This window comes from Pyxicephalus adspersus, chromosome 4 (assembly GCF_032062135.1).
Source record: "Pyxicephalus adspersus chromosome 4, UCB_Pads_2.0, whole genome shotgun sequence".
In the NCBI taxonomy this organism is placed as follows: domain Eukaryota; kingdom Metazoa; phylum Chordata; class Amphibia; order Anura; family Pyxicephalidae; genus Pyxicephalus; species Pyxicephalus adspersus.
The window spans coordinates 91,174,081-91,186,759 of record NC_092861.1 but is presented as its reverse complement, the minus strand read 5'-3'; the positions used below and the strand labels follow the sequence as shown (position 1 = coordinate 91,186,759).

Below are 12,679 nucleotides of genomic sequence, written 5' to 3'. Positions count from 1 at the left end.
TGTTTACACTGCAAACAGAAGCTTATCTTCTGTTATCCATCATCAAACTATTTAAACCCATTCTTAAAGCTGGTTGTCACAGCTAAAAAAATTAAGGGTGATGATAAGGCAAACCTATAATGATCAATTGTTTAATCATTTTTTGTTGGCTGTTCACAAATGTCTGACAAAGGTCAGTTCCTTCTGCAGCAACTTCTCACCTTTACAAAGCTAAACTGTGTAGTCTAACCCATCATTTACTGAGGGGGGAGAAAATGACTAAATGTCTTCTCCTACCTGCAGCAGACTGGTGACATCACCAGCTGCCCAGTAAAAATCTGCGAACTGGCACTCACAAAATGATTGGTAAAGATGAAAGGTGGAGATTGTTTTGAGAAAAAATGTTAGTGTACAAGTTGACATGTCAAGAATGTAATCCTCCAGACCTGTAAGTATTGAAAAGATCTGCTTTACCTGACTAAGCATTATGATCCTCTAGGTAGAAAGTCTTCAATGGGGTCTTTTTGAAAACCAGTAAACCTGACATTCACTGAAACATTTCCTGGTGGAAACTCAGATATTGCCATTGAAACACATGGACCTGGAGATTCGCCATAAGGGAATATTTTAGATTCACTGTTTTATGAATAGACTTCAATTATGTAATAAAAAATGTGTTAGAATTTTGAACACTAGAGTAAGTATCCATGCTGGAAGTAGACTTTTTTAAACTATAGTGGGTCATCCAACAAATAGGAAAAATTAGGGTATATATTTTTTTGTATATGATGATGTTTGATGATATTGTTAAGATTTTGTTTTCTTTTTACATAGCTTGAAGAACATCATTCAGAACAAAAACAGATGAAGCAGCTGCAAAAGCGACAATTGCAGCTCATAAAAGAAAAAGACCAACTACAAAGCGAACACAGCAAAGCTATTCTTGCACGTAGCAAACTGGAGAGTCTATGCCGGGAGTTACAGAGACACAACAAAACACTTAAGGTTACTATGATAACATATGAATGTAAAACAAAATGTACTTCTTCATGCAGCATTATTTCCATTCCCCATAAAGTCCTAAGTGGACAGGAATGTCTAGAGAAAGAAAAATGTAAAAGTTTATACCAGAAAAGTTTAAGTCTTTGGTTTATCTAGAATTTTTTTTTTTTACATTATTGTGGAATGCTCAAAATCAAATATGCAAAAAAAACAGAACCTATTCTTGTTGTTAAAATAGAAATGCCACGGTGTGTGTTTTTAGCTGTTCTGAAAGACCATTATGGAGTCACTACTTAACCATACCATAATTATCAGATTGAAGAAGCAGTTAAAGAAGTTTTCAAACTAGCACAAGATAGTGAGATGATTTCTAGAAAATACATAGCAAATACACAATATATTGGGAACCATTTGATGGACACCACAAACTGATAGAAACATCCTAAAGATCATTTAGACATTACAATGTTTTTCTACAATGAAGATGCATATTGCTTGATGAAACACCAAGGTCAGTAAGTGTCCAGTGAAGGTTTGGTGTTAGGAATCTATGCAATAGCAGAGCAGGCAAATGTATTGCCAAAACATACCTATGTTAGTCTGCTGACACCTCCTGCACTACTGGTACTTTTACCTCTTTTTAGGCCAGGGTTGTTTCACTTTAAAGAGTTATTTCACCTATCCAGTATCTCTGATAAACATTTAATGAACTGAATCCAAGTGCAGCTATAAGTGTTCTATTTAGTTATTAATAGAACAGAAGTGGCTGAATATTATTAGTAATTTTTAAAAGATGGAAATAACCATACATAATATAATGTTTTAGAAATACAATGAACCAGTATAAATTACAATACACAAAGCTGAAAAAGGAAGGTTAGTAAACCTTAGTCCCAATACAACATGATATACTCTATTTTTAATTTTAGTAAATTATGCCTGTGTATTTTTGCTTTAGAAATCATTATAACATTTACACATATTTTACAGAGCCCAACCAATAAATTTACTTTTATGGGCCTTTCAATATTTACTGTACTGTAAATAAAAAAACATAAAATTAAAAATTAAAGAATGTACAGGTTTTTTAATGCATTTTATTTAGGCTATATAAAGAACAACTGTGCACCTTTGCAAAGCAATTTATTCAATATCTAGCCTGGCTACTAATCTAAGAAACACATTGATTAAGAACCAAGATCCATATATTGTAGGTGAGTAATGCTTTACAGTTGCTAACTAAAGAGAGCCATCTAAAAATACATATTTTTTTTCAGTATTTTTCTAATATTCTATCAGTATTTATTATAGTTTTTATCATTTTGTGGTCATTCATTTGCATGACTACTTTTATACAGCGCTAAGGATATCGTTCCATTGGAGCCTCCTCCCTGAGAATTTAATATTAAATTATTTTATACAAATCCATTATTTTCAGTCAAAGGTGGATTAAATATTACACCTATGAAGTACAGCAAAGGCAGCTATTAGGTAAAACTTTATATTTTTTGAACAAACTGCTGTTTATGTTATATCCATGCTACATTAGAAACATGTGCTTTGATGTATGTTTTCTACACACAAGAATAAAGCCCTTGGCAATACGCTTTAGTATGCTGGCTGACAAAAATATTGCTTGTATTTCAGAAAGGCAATTGTAGTACTTTACCCATTGACAAACTTAGTAAAATATTTCACAACATCATGTTTTTGTGTCATTGTTTTGCATTTCTTAGGAAAATGTCTGATTCTTTTAGGATATGTACTATATGCTTTCAGGTGTATCCAAACCCCAAAACATTAATGGCACATATTGCAGTTTACATGTCCTTAGGTGGGATGGTTGTAATAAATGGAGCTAAACCAAGAGTACAAAATGTTTTTGCTGAAAAACTTTGCGCCAGCTCCCGATGACTTTTTATTTCTGCATGCGCTATGCAGTGTAAAGCCTGGCTTAATTTGCAGCACCACCAAGAATAAACCAAAAAACTGGGGACAATGTAAAATTTGCATATGGTCAGGGATTACATTGTCAGTGAATACCCAATGGCCTAATAGGATTGTGGTGGGCACAGAAAAGTCAGTGGCGAAGATGGTGGCTTCAGAGGATGCAGTGGTGATAAAGCCCTAGATACCTCATTTAGTTTTTTATGTAATGAATCTGCAGATTTCAGACAACCAATTATGTGAAAGCTAAAAAAATGTTTATTTGCAATTCTTTGCATGTGATATGTGATATTCTTTGCAAAGTACATTTGTACCACATTCAGTAATCTAAGTGAATTATCCCTAGCAGAGTATTTTTCTTTGCTAAGTGACCAGCCTAAACTCCCCTAGTAAATTAGCCCCATTGTTAGACGTAACTTATTCTATAAATTCACCATTTGTTTAGTTTAAATAGACTCAAAACCTTCTCTAGAACCTTCTCTATCACAGCATGGTTTGCCTATATAATGTGGCAGGATGTAGAATATAAGTAAAGTCTGATGGGGGTGTCCTGGATGGCTTGGGGCAAACTTTTTGGTCCTTTAGCTTTTATTGTACTAATGAGGAATATATAATTGCAGAAAATTTAATGCATGGGATGTTAGATCTGAATATTTTTAAAAAAGCAGAAGTATAAGAGAATTTTTAGTCAAATAAAGGTAACATTTTCATTTCAGACCATTCTATATTTGCAACTATTTCACCAAATTATAAGTGTTTAGATAATTCAATAAAAATTTTCTGTGCAAAGTTCAATTCACTTCAAGAAGTGTAAATTCTACTCTTCTATTTAGGAAGAGACAATTCAGCGTGCTCGAGAGGATGAAGAAAAACGTAAAGAAATCACTAATCATTTCCAAGTAACACTGGCAGATATCCAGAACCAGATAGAGAAGCAGAGTGAACGCAATAGTAAACTGTGCCAAGAAAACGCTGAGCTAGCAGAGCAGCTCAAGAGCATTGTCAGCCAATATGAAGGCAGAGAAGAGGTAAGCTACCGCAGCTGTCCAAGCTGTCAATCTTTCTCAAAAGCAAACAAATCTTTAATGAGTGCTAATAAAATATTTTACAATTGACATGGAATTTTATACCGATAGCATTGGATTTATGACATCAGCAGGTGCACTATTAGATTGTGCCTAACAATGCTAACTGTGTTATGGAGATACATGATTCCCACATTAAAAAAAAAGTGATTTTAAAGTTACTCCCTCCAAGTTTAACTTATTAGAGACTTCTAATTTTATCATTTTTTAAATATTTTGTATAAAATAATATTTTACCTTCGGTATTTACCTATTATCTTTATGTTTTATTTTATAAAGCTAAGCTACAAACCAATGTTTAGCATGTTGCTTAAGAGGGAACAATGAATGTAATAATGCATTATTTATTATAGATTAAACTATTATAATACACATTGGATAGTGTTAAAGATTATCTTTATTAATATGTCTTACATTCAGGCTGTTGGAAATTAGTTTTATAAAATCATATTTCCAACATAGTGAAATTATTTTTGGCAAAGGAGGTTGAAGATCATGGTAGGGGTGTAGTTAGGCTAAACAACAGCAATATTATTGGTATTTTCAGAATTGATCACCAATGATCATACACTGGTAAAAAAAAAAAAAAAAAAAGGTCTCCCAAATAAAAAATAACTCATAGATAAACATTCCACCCTTTAAATATGTACCTTCTCTATAAGCCTTTCTATAATAAATATCCTACTTTAAATGAACAAGACTTCTTATATGCTAAATTAAAAAAACAATGTTCCCCAATGGTGTTTAAAAGTCACTTCTCCTGCAATACTCACCTCCTTGCTGGTACAAAACCTCTTAAGATGTCCTAATCTGGAGGACATACTGTGAATGCAGAGTGTTGTGAGCCAGATCTTTGAGTAGGCATCTCCACATTGAGTTACACTCTCTGCTTTTTTGTTGAGATTTGCCCACCGCTGGGAGAAAGTCACAAGACCCTGTCTGCATAAAAAAATATACATACAGTTGGAAGTAGTTCTCCGGACAGGTTCCTAAAATTAGGCTTTAAGAAAAAATGGAGAATGTCATTGTTCATGTATGCTTGGCCACCATATTGTACCATATTGTAAGCAATGCTTCATAAAATATAAGACAGTGTGCCCTTCTGTCTTATGTCTTAGATGTTTTTCTCTGCCACATTTAATATTTTTCTTACAGCACCTGGAGAAGATATTTAAACAGAAGGAGCTGCAGCAAAAGTTGGTGGATGCCAGGTTAGAACAAGCCCAAGAACATATGAAACAAGTGGAGGAGAAGCACACACGGGAAAAGGATTTTGTAAGTTTTTTTTAAAACTTGTTTAGATCATCCCATATTATTCCTAATATCTTAGAACCTTTTCATATGATCATGCACACCAAAGTTTTTACATAGTCTAAACAAGGCGTTAAAGTACTTTACAACAACAAGCCCCTATTGTTCCCAAATCACTGTATACACATTTATAATAGTCTGCCCTTCCAATTATCTTTTTAAGGTAGAAAGTGCCTGGAATTGCAATCAGACTTGATCAGTCATACAAATGACATGCCTTGTGTACTACCAGATGATATTTACTAACACGTCTGCTCTATCCACATTTGCAATGCCCAAAAACATTAACATTCTGATTGAATCTGGTTGGATCAGTTAAGAAATCCAGCAGGATTTTGAAATTCCGAGACAGAGTTAAAGTTTTTTTAATGTGCTGTAATATATGTCAGTGAATAGATTTGTAAAGCTCGGCCATTGGCTGACAAAATTACATTAACAAAATCCTCTTCTTGTCTCCCATCATAGCAAAGTACAGGCGAGGAAATGTTAATTGTTAAGCATTGCTTTATTGTTATTAATATTTAAAATGAAAAAAATGTCTGTATATATTGAGGAGCTATTCTCATATATATTAAAGGAATACTCATAAAAAAAATTCCATCCATGAAATATGTGAAAATGAGTGGTATCTACATCCAATGTATTGCATTTTGCTGTGTCATATCAATGAAATATCATTGCCTGATTTCCCCCAAAATATAGGCAAAAAGTAATGAATAAATTAGTGTTTCTCAGTCTTTTTGTATAGTAGGACCCTTGCAATAACTTTCAGGTTTTAGGGAACCCCTATTATAATTACTATATCCAAAATGTACAGTACAAAAGCATGATGGTCAGTAGGAAGACTACCTCCTACATTATTGGCCAATGGGAAGAATATCATCCTAACAGAGGCTGCTCAAGGAACCTTTAGCAACCTCTGAAGAAACCCTGGTTGAGAAACACTAAAAAAAAACAGTTGCCCCTTTAGGAATCCCTCCGCCAGTAGCACAAGAAAGGCTGTAACAAGTGGAGAAATGGCTTACAGGATGACAGCTGTCATAGTCCAGTGGCGGCATTGGCTGATACAGGATAGGAATTGGCATTCTCCAGCATCTGTCTGACAGCCAAATCTACCTATCAATGATAAGTATAGTAATGTTGTATACACTTAAATTCCAAGTTTTTATCTGATGGCAAATAGCTCAACTGGGTTAAAATTATTTGTAATCGGATTTATTCAACCACTAATCCATCCTATTGGACACCCAATAAATCAGTTACAGCAGTCAGATTCCACTTTTTTTGTGTTCAAGGCCAAAACTGTTACAAGCTAATTTTATCCTAACTCTGGAGTGTTTGCTGTGATCTTTGAGGATCTTTACGAAGACATAACTTTACAAAGAAGCAGTTATAGAGGTCAGGCATGGCTTATTTTATACTCTGCTTTAATGTTTTTTTTTTTAAGAACATATAGTGAATATCCATGATCTGAGCATATTAGAGAAATATAATGCGTTAAAATTAGTGGATGTCAGGGGCACACAAATGAAATTTTTAGTATCACTCTTTCATGCGGCTATATGCAGAGTTCAGCTATCGGTGAAGTTAGACATTATACTTATATCTTTTATATGCCCTTACATAAGTTCATCTTTGTCTGACAAAAATGCTACTAATTAAAAAGGACAATTTTAAATCCTTCATAATTGACATCACCAAGGGGCATAGTGCTTTTAGAGGGTAGGAATCGATATTTTTTGAGTGTGTGGTTATACAGCCAAACATCTTTCTGAATCATAAAATGTGACTTTAGCAATATATCACATTGACTTCAGTTAAAAAAACAGCTATTACCATCCAATGACATAGAGTCTTCTTTTGTAGGTTGAATTCAGAATGTTTTACTACATTTCAGTCCTTTCACTGGGACTGAAGACTGAAATAGTTTATCCAATAACAATGATGTGTTGCTGACATATTGGATTTAGAAAGTTTTACATAATCTGATATTTTTTAGACAAAGCTGTTTTCTTGTACATAGGGTAAGAATTCATATACAGAATATATAAGCAGATCATAAGATAAGTAGCTTAAAAGACTATGATAGACAAACACCAATGTCTGTCTGCCATTCACCTCTGTGATGAACAGATACACACAGATTTGTACCGGAACATGATTTACACAAAGACATGACATTTTTTTTCAAACAACATATATTGTTTTACCAAATTGTCTGTTTTTATGACACACTATGCTTACTATGAAGGTGTTGGATAATTATTCTAGACACCAAAATATTCAGGTCATCACTCTTTGTCTCTTTGACACTTGTGCACATATTAGTCCTAAAGTGCATGTAAACCCCTAGCAATGAACTTCAGGTCTCTGCTCCTATGTGGCTTTCAAATACATACAATGCAAAAGTTACCTGTTCCTGCCAGAAATACCTCCCTTTTATGTTATAAAGTAGAAAAGAGGGTGAGAAGTGAGTCCTAGAGGGACAATACTTCTCCTTCAAAGATACAGGGCCAAGCTCTCCAACGGTGGGTTACCTGGGTGATCCAACAAACCTGGAATGGATTTGGTCCAGGATTGAAAGCATTTGCTAACTAAGAGCAAAAAACTTTAAGAAATCCATTTCAGCTTTTCCCATGACAGTCTATTTTCTCCAGTCTTGGAGAGTTTTAATAAATCAGGACCATGGTATAGTGTTTAAGTGTTTGGATCCTGGGCCAAAAAGTGTTACTAGCAGCCACCTCAGCTTCCCATCAATACTTCATTGAATTGGTATCAATATTTGTACAAATAGTTCAAACAATTTTAAACCAAAACCGGAACATAATAATTAAAAAAAAGAAACAATTTGTATTAGATGTGGAGAAATAAATGTTTATTTTTTTTTGCTGGGTAACACTGATTAGCAATGGAACTGTGGAAGTTTTGATGTTTTCTGTGCTATTTGTATTTTCATATAGGCTCCTGGGAAAAAAACAGTAGTTTACTATGTATGCGTGATGGTAATGCGTTACATTGTGGTTGGGCTTCAAATATGGAGTGCTGACTGCAGCTGACTGACCTGAGCAGTTTACTAATAATAACACAATGATACATAATGACTTTAGAATAGAGCCAGTAACTATCCAGCATCTCCAGAATTCCTTTAAGAATAAAGTATCTAATGCTTCTGTGAACGAGTATATGATCATAAATAATCTGGAAATAATTTAGAAGAACCTTCTGTACCACTCAGAATACTTTATGAGAAAATTTAAATGTAAAAAATGATTAAAAACTGGTATTGAGAATCATCACAGTGTATGGCAATTTTGGCAATTAGAAGGAGAGAAATCAGTAGTGACCTGGCCCACAGGCATTGATTATCATCCAAGAAAATAATCATACTGTTATTAAAATTATTACTAAAGAAGTTCACCTTACAGAGTTTAGTATGTTTTCTCTGAACACCAAATCAAGTAATTGAAAACTTCATATGTTTGTATGTAACTGGATGACAGAAGTGAACACAGCCTTACCTAATTCACTAAATGAACATTCATCTAATAAATTAACCCCAATATCTTGGTTAGGTAAACAGCATAAAATATACATTGGCTAAAAAAAAGTACTCAAGCTTGTTGGGGCAGTGTTAGGGTCTAGAGTGACTTCAGTCGGTCAGTTCTATGTTCAGCAACCTTATGTGCCCAAAATGTCTGATGGCTATGTTAATATTTGTCTCGTTGTTCCATCAATGGAATTTTTCCACCCTGGTGGCACAGGCATATTCCAAGAAGACAATTCCAGAATATATTTGTAAGGAACTTACCCGCCCTGCGAGCCTGCGGTGTCCCTGGGGTTCCCAGCCACAGAGGGAGACCCCTCAGTAGCAAGCAGCATAACCAAGGCTGCTCCTCTGCTCACAGCTTGTCTGTCTCTGCAGGCGGAGGGATCCGCCCTGGACTAATTACTGATCAGCCAGGCAGCAGCCCTTGCATCCCTTTGAATGTGGTTCCTGCTCCCAGCACTGTGCAAGTGCAAAGTAGTGCACGCCCTAGGGGTACTGTGGGAAGAGGTGCGCGTGTTACCATGCGTCCCTCTTGTACCCCCCGAGGGCGTGGCACTCGGCTGCTTCGCCCCAGGACGGGACATAGTTAGTTTGAATTCCCTGCGGCCAATCAGCTGCAGGGGATTTACTCAGTCTCCCATCAGACAGTGCCAGGTGGCGCAAGGTGATTGGTCATCCTGGCTATTTAAGGAGAGCCTGTCCATCACCCCATTGCCTGCTATAGCCTCTGTTACCACAGTGTGCTTGGGTGTGTCTTTGTGTGTTTAAAACTTCTGCTTGTCATCTCCTCAGTGACCCGGTCTGAACCTAACTCTGATTGAACTCTGCCAGCCCTGACCTCGGATTGTTATTGACCATTCTGCCTGCTGCCTGCCCTGACCTCGGATTGTTACTGACCTGCATTTGCCTTATCCTCCTGTACCTTGCTTGATTGGACTTAACCCTTGCTGTGCTGTACCATTCTGAATAAACCTTATTCAAGGATATCTGGAGTCGGTAGTGGTTTGTGTGCCCAGGCGCATTACAATATTGGGCTCAAAATGGGAAAGAATGGTTCAGATAGCATAAGACATAATTTCACACATTGATTGACCACCACACAATCCAATTCTTAACCCCTTTGAGACTCTTAGGAAGGGTATTTTAATTGTAGATAGTATGCTATGTTTAAATCCATTTCAAATCAAAATTTCTTACAACTTTAAATTCATATCTTTGAATTAACTACAATTTTCATCAAGTAGTACATACAAATGTTCATGTAAACATGTTTACATTTAAATAAAGGGGAAGGGACATCATGCATTAGGGTTAGCATGTGTAAACTATTGCTAGTTTTTAGGAATACTTTAGCAGTACTTTTTTTTGGAATGTCATGATAGAAATTAAAATGTATATTTCAGTTGAACACCAGCTCTTGAAGGGAGAATTTTGATAAAACCTGTCTGCAGAAGGAATACAATTGGATTTCAGTGGCAATACTCTCTCTTCTGTCAGATTTAATATTTAGCTAAAACTAAATTTTGAAGAATTTGCAATAAGCACCATTTTAGTCATACCAATATACGCTAATGTTTTTATATGGTATATTAGAGGAAAAGAAGCAAAACATTTCCTAATGCTCTAATTTGAATCCATATGTATACCTGAGGAACCTCTTATGTTTATGTGGAATAAATAAAGTATAGTGGAACTTACACTTTAAAAGTGATAGGACATATGTGGATATTTGCTGTTTATGTAGACTATTTAAACAGAAATTAATCCTTACACTTAAAAATTGCAGTCAGACAGGTACTTTGTTGCAAAATTATTTAAAAAATCTTTTCAATACACTTAACAGTCCCTATTAAATTGTGGGCGTTGCCATCTTTTTTTGTCCTCCTTCTAGTTTCAATCTTGTGTTTTATTGCCTCATCACAGACTTTGTTTTCCATGTAAAAGCCTAACTTAAGACAAAAATAAGGGTTAAAAGGGTTAAATACAGGTTTTTGTCTAGGAGTAAGTACAAAGCATGTATTGCTTCATGCCTAAACACTTCTTATCTGTCCAATATGTCCTCAACAACAGCATTCTATTCTGCAATCTCAGGCTCAGATGTCATTCCCCCAATGTAGGACTAGTTTCATTGTAAGTGAGGATGCCAAAGACCCGTCCACAACCCAGAATGTCAGAGGGGGGCATTTGGGTTGAGGGTGTTAATGTGATAAGGTAAGAAAAAATGCAATTTATCCCCCTTAATAAGATTGTGGAATGAGGTGGGTTTTTTTACCTTCTCTTTAAACAAGAAAGCAATAAAGCAAAATATAAGCAGAATAAACTTAAGCTTTCTGAAATGTATTATTTGGCTTCCAAACATAAAAGTGAAAAAGTGAGGTTTAGAGCAACTTTAGTTTTAAACAATTTATCAATGAGTGCTGTTATTATCGACATCAGAGAGCTTGTGTTAAGCATCAACATACCTGGTGTAATCAATCAAACGGAAGATCCTAAATACTGATAGTTTTGTGATAGAATAAAATTTGTGTATAATTTCTATTTAGTAATTGGAGACAGCAAGACTAGCGGCTCAAGATCATCATATTTTTATCCAGCTAGACACATCCCTCCGGCATTGCCATCTGTCTATACCAGCTATCCATATACTTTTCCTAAACAATTTGATTAAGGAGGCAGCTGTTACACTTTCCTGTCTTACTCTATTACTTGGCTGCTGCAGCTTCTATTTTCTTTTTGCTTAGTTTTTTAATACTAACCCAGATGCCTATTAAAACATAATGTTCTTGTAGCTTGAAAAGTTTTATTTATTGTGCATGGCAACTATAAATCACAGAAAAGCATTCAGAGGCTTAAAAATAATTTCTCCAACTACTCCAATATGATTGCTGGTGTACTGCAGCCACATCATACATACTGCCATAAATTCATTTTACAAAGTAGTTTTTTTGCCTCAAAATAAACTAACCTGGAGAGTTTCTTCGTGAAAAGTACCTTTGGTATATCAATTCTCTTCAAAGGCAAACAAAAAGGTAGGAAGCATGACAAATAGCAAACTTATTATCAAGAGTATACATACATAAGCTGAAAAAAATGATTTAGGACCCATTTACAATTATCTGTTTTTTGTGTAGTAGTAATTCCTAAATTACCACAACACACGCACATTACCTGGGCTAGCACTAGGTTCATTCTTTAAAAGCAAGTTTTGTAACAAGTGCTGTATTTACTCAACAAATCCTAACTGTCATTTTGACAGCCAGGATATGCCAGCTAATGCAAAGGAAGGGGACAAAGTGAAGTAGGACATAATGCAGTACACATTTCATGGTTTCAGAGTTTTTTTTAAATATCTGCAACATAGTTAAACACGTTTATGTACAGAGTATACTCAAGTATGAATAAATATATGTGAGAATTTGTGATCTGAAAATGTCATTAGAAAGAGAATCTTCATTTTTACATGGATCATAGTATTAGATGGCACTTTATCCTCATTTAAAGTTTATAACAAACTCTTACCATTTGAGATATTATAAGAGCGTGTTAAACACTTTACATGATGACACAGTGCCATCTACTGGTAACCAACAAAAGGTGCACAAAAGTTTATTTAAGAGCTAGTTAATTAATAAAGAGCTTTATTCTTTTACCTTAACAAAAAAAAAAGAAAAAAAAAAAAAAAAGAAAATACCACACCATAGGTCTATTTCTTTACATCAGTGACAGCTGCATTTTGTGTCCTAGGTTTATACTTGAGTCAATGTAGTTTTCTTTTCTTTTTTTTTATCTATGTGGGTAATTGGGTTTA

General features: G+C 34.9%; 1 protein-coding gene across 1 annotated transcript in view; it reads left to right on the top strand.

The window, feature by feature from the left end:
* The window catches only part of TXLNB (taxilin beta), a 43,147-nt gene that overhangs the window by 17,147 nt on the left and 13,321 nt on the right, over positions 1-12,679 (top strand). The window contains exons 4-6 of the mRNA XM_072408990.1: positions 814-984; positions 3,762-3,956; positions 5,169-5,288. Of these exons, the coding sequence (XP_072265091.1) occupies positions 814-984; positions 3,762-3,956; positions 5,169-5,288 (486 nt within the window). The remainder of the gene's footprint in view (positions 1-813; positions 985-3,761; positions 3,957-5,168; positions 5,289-12,679) is intronic.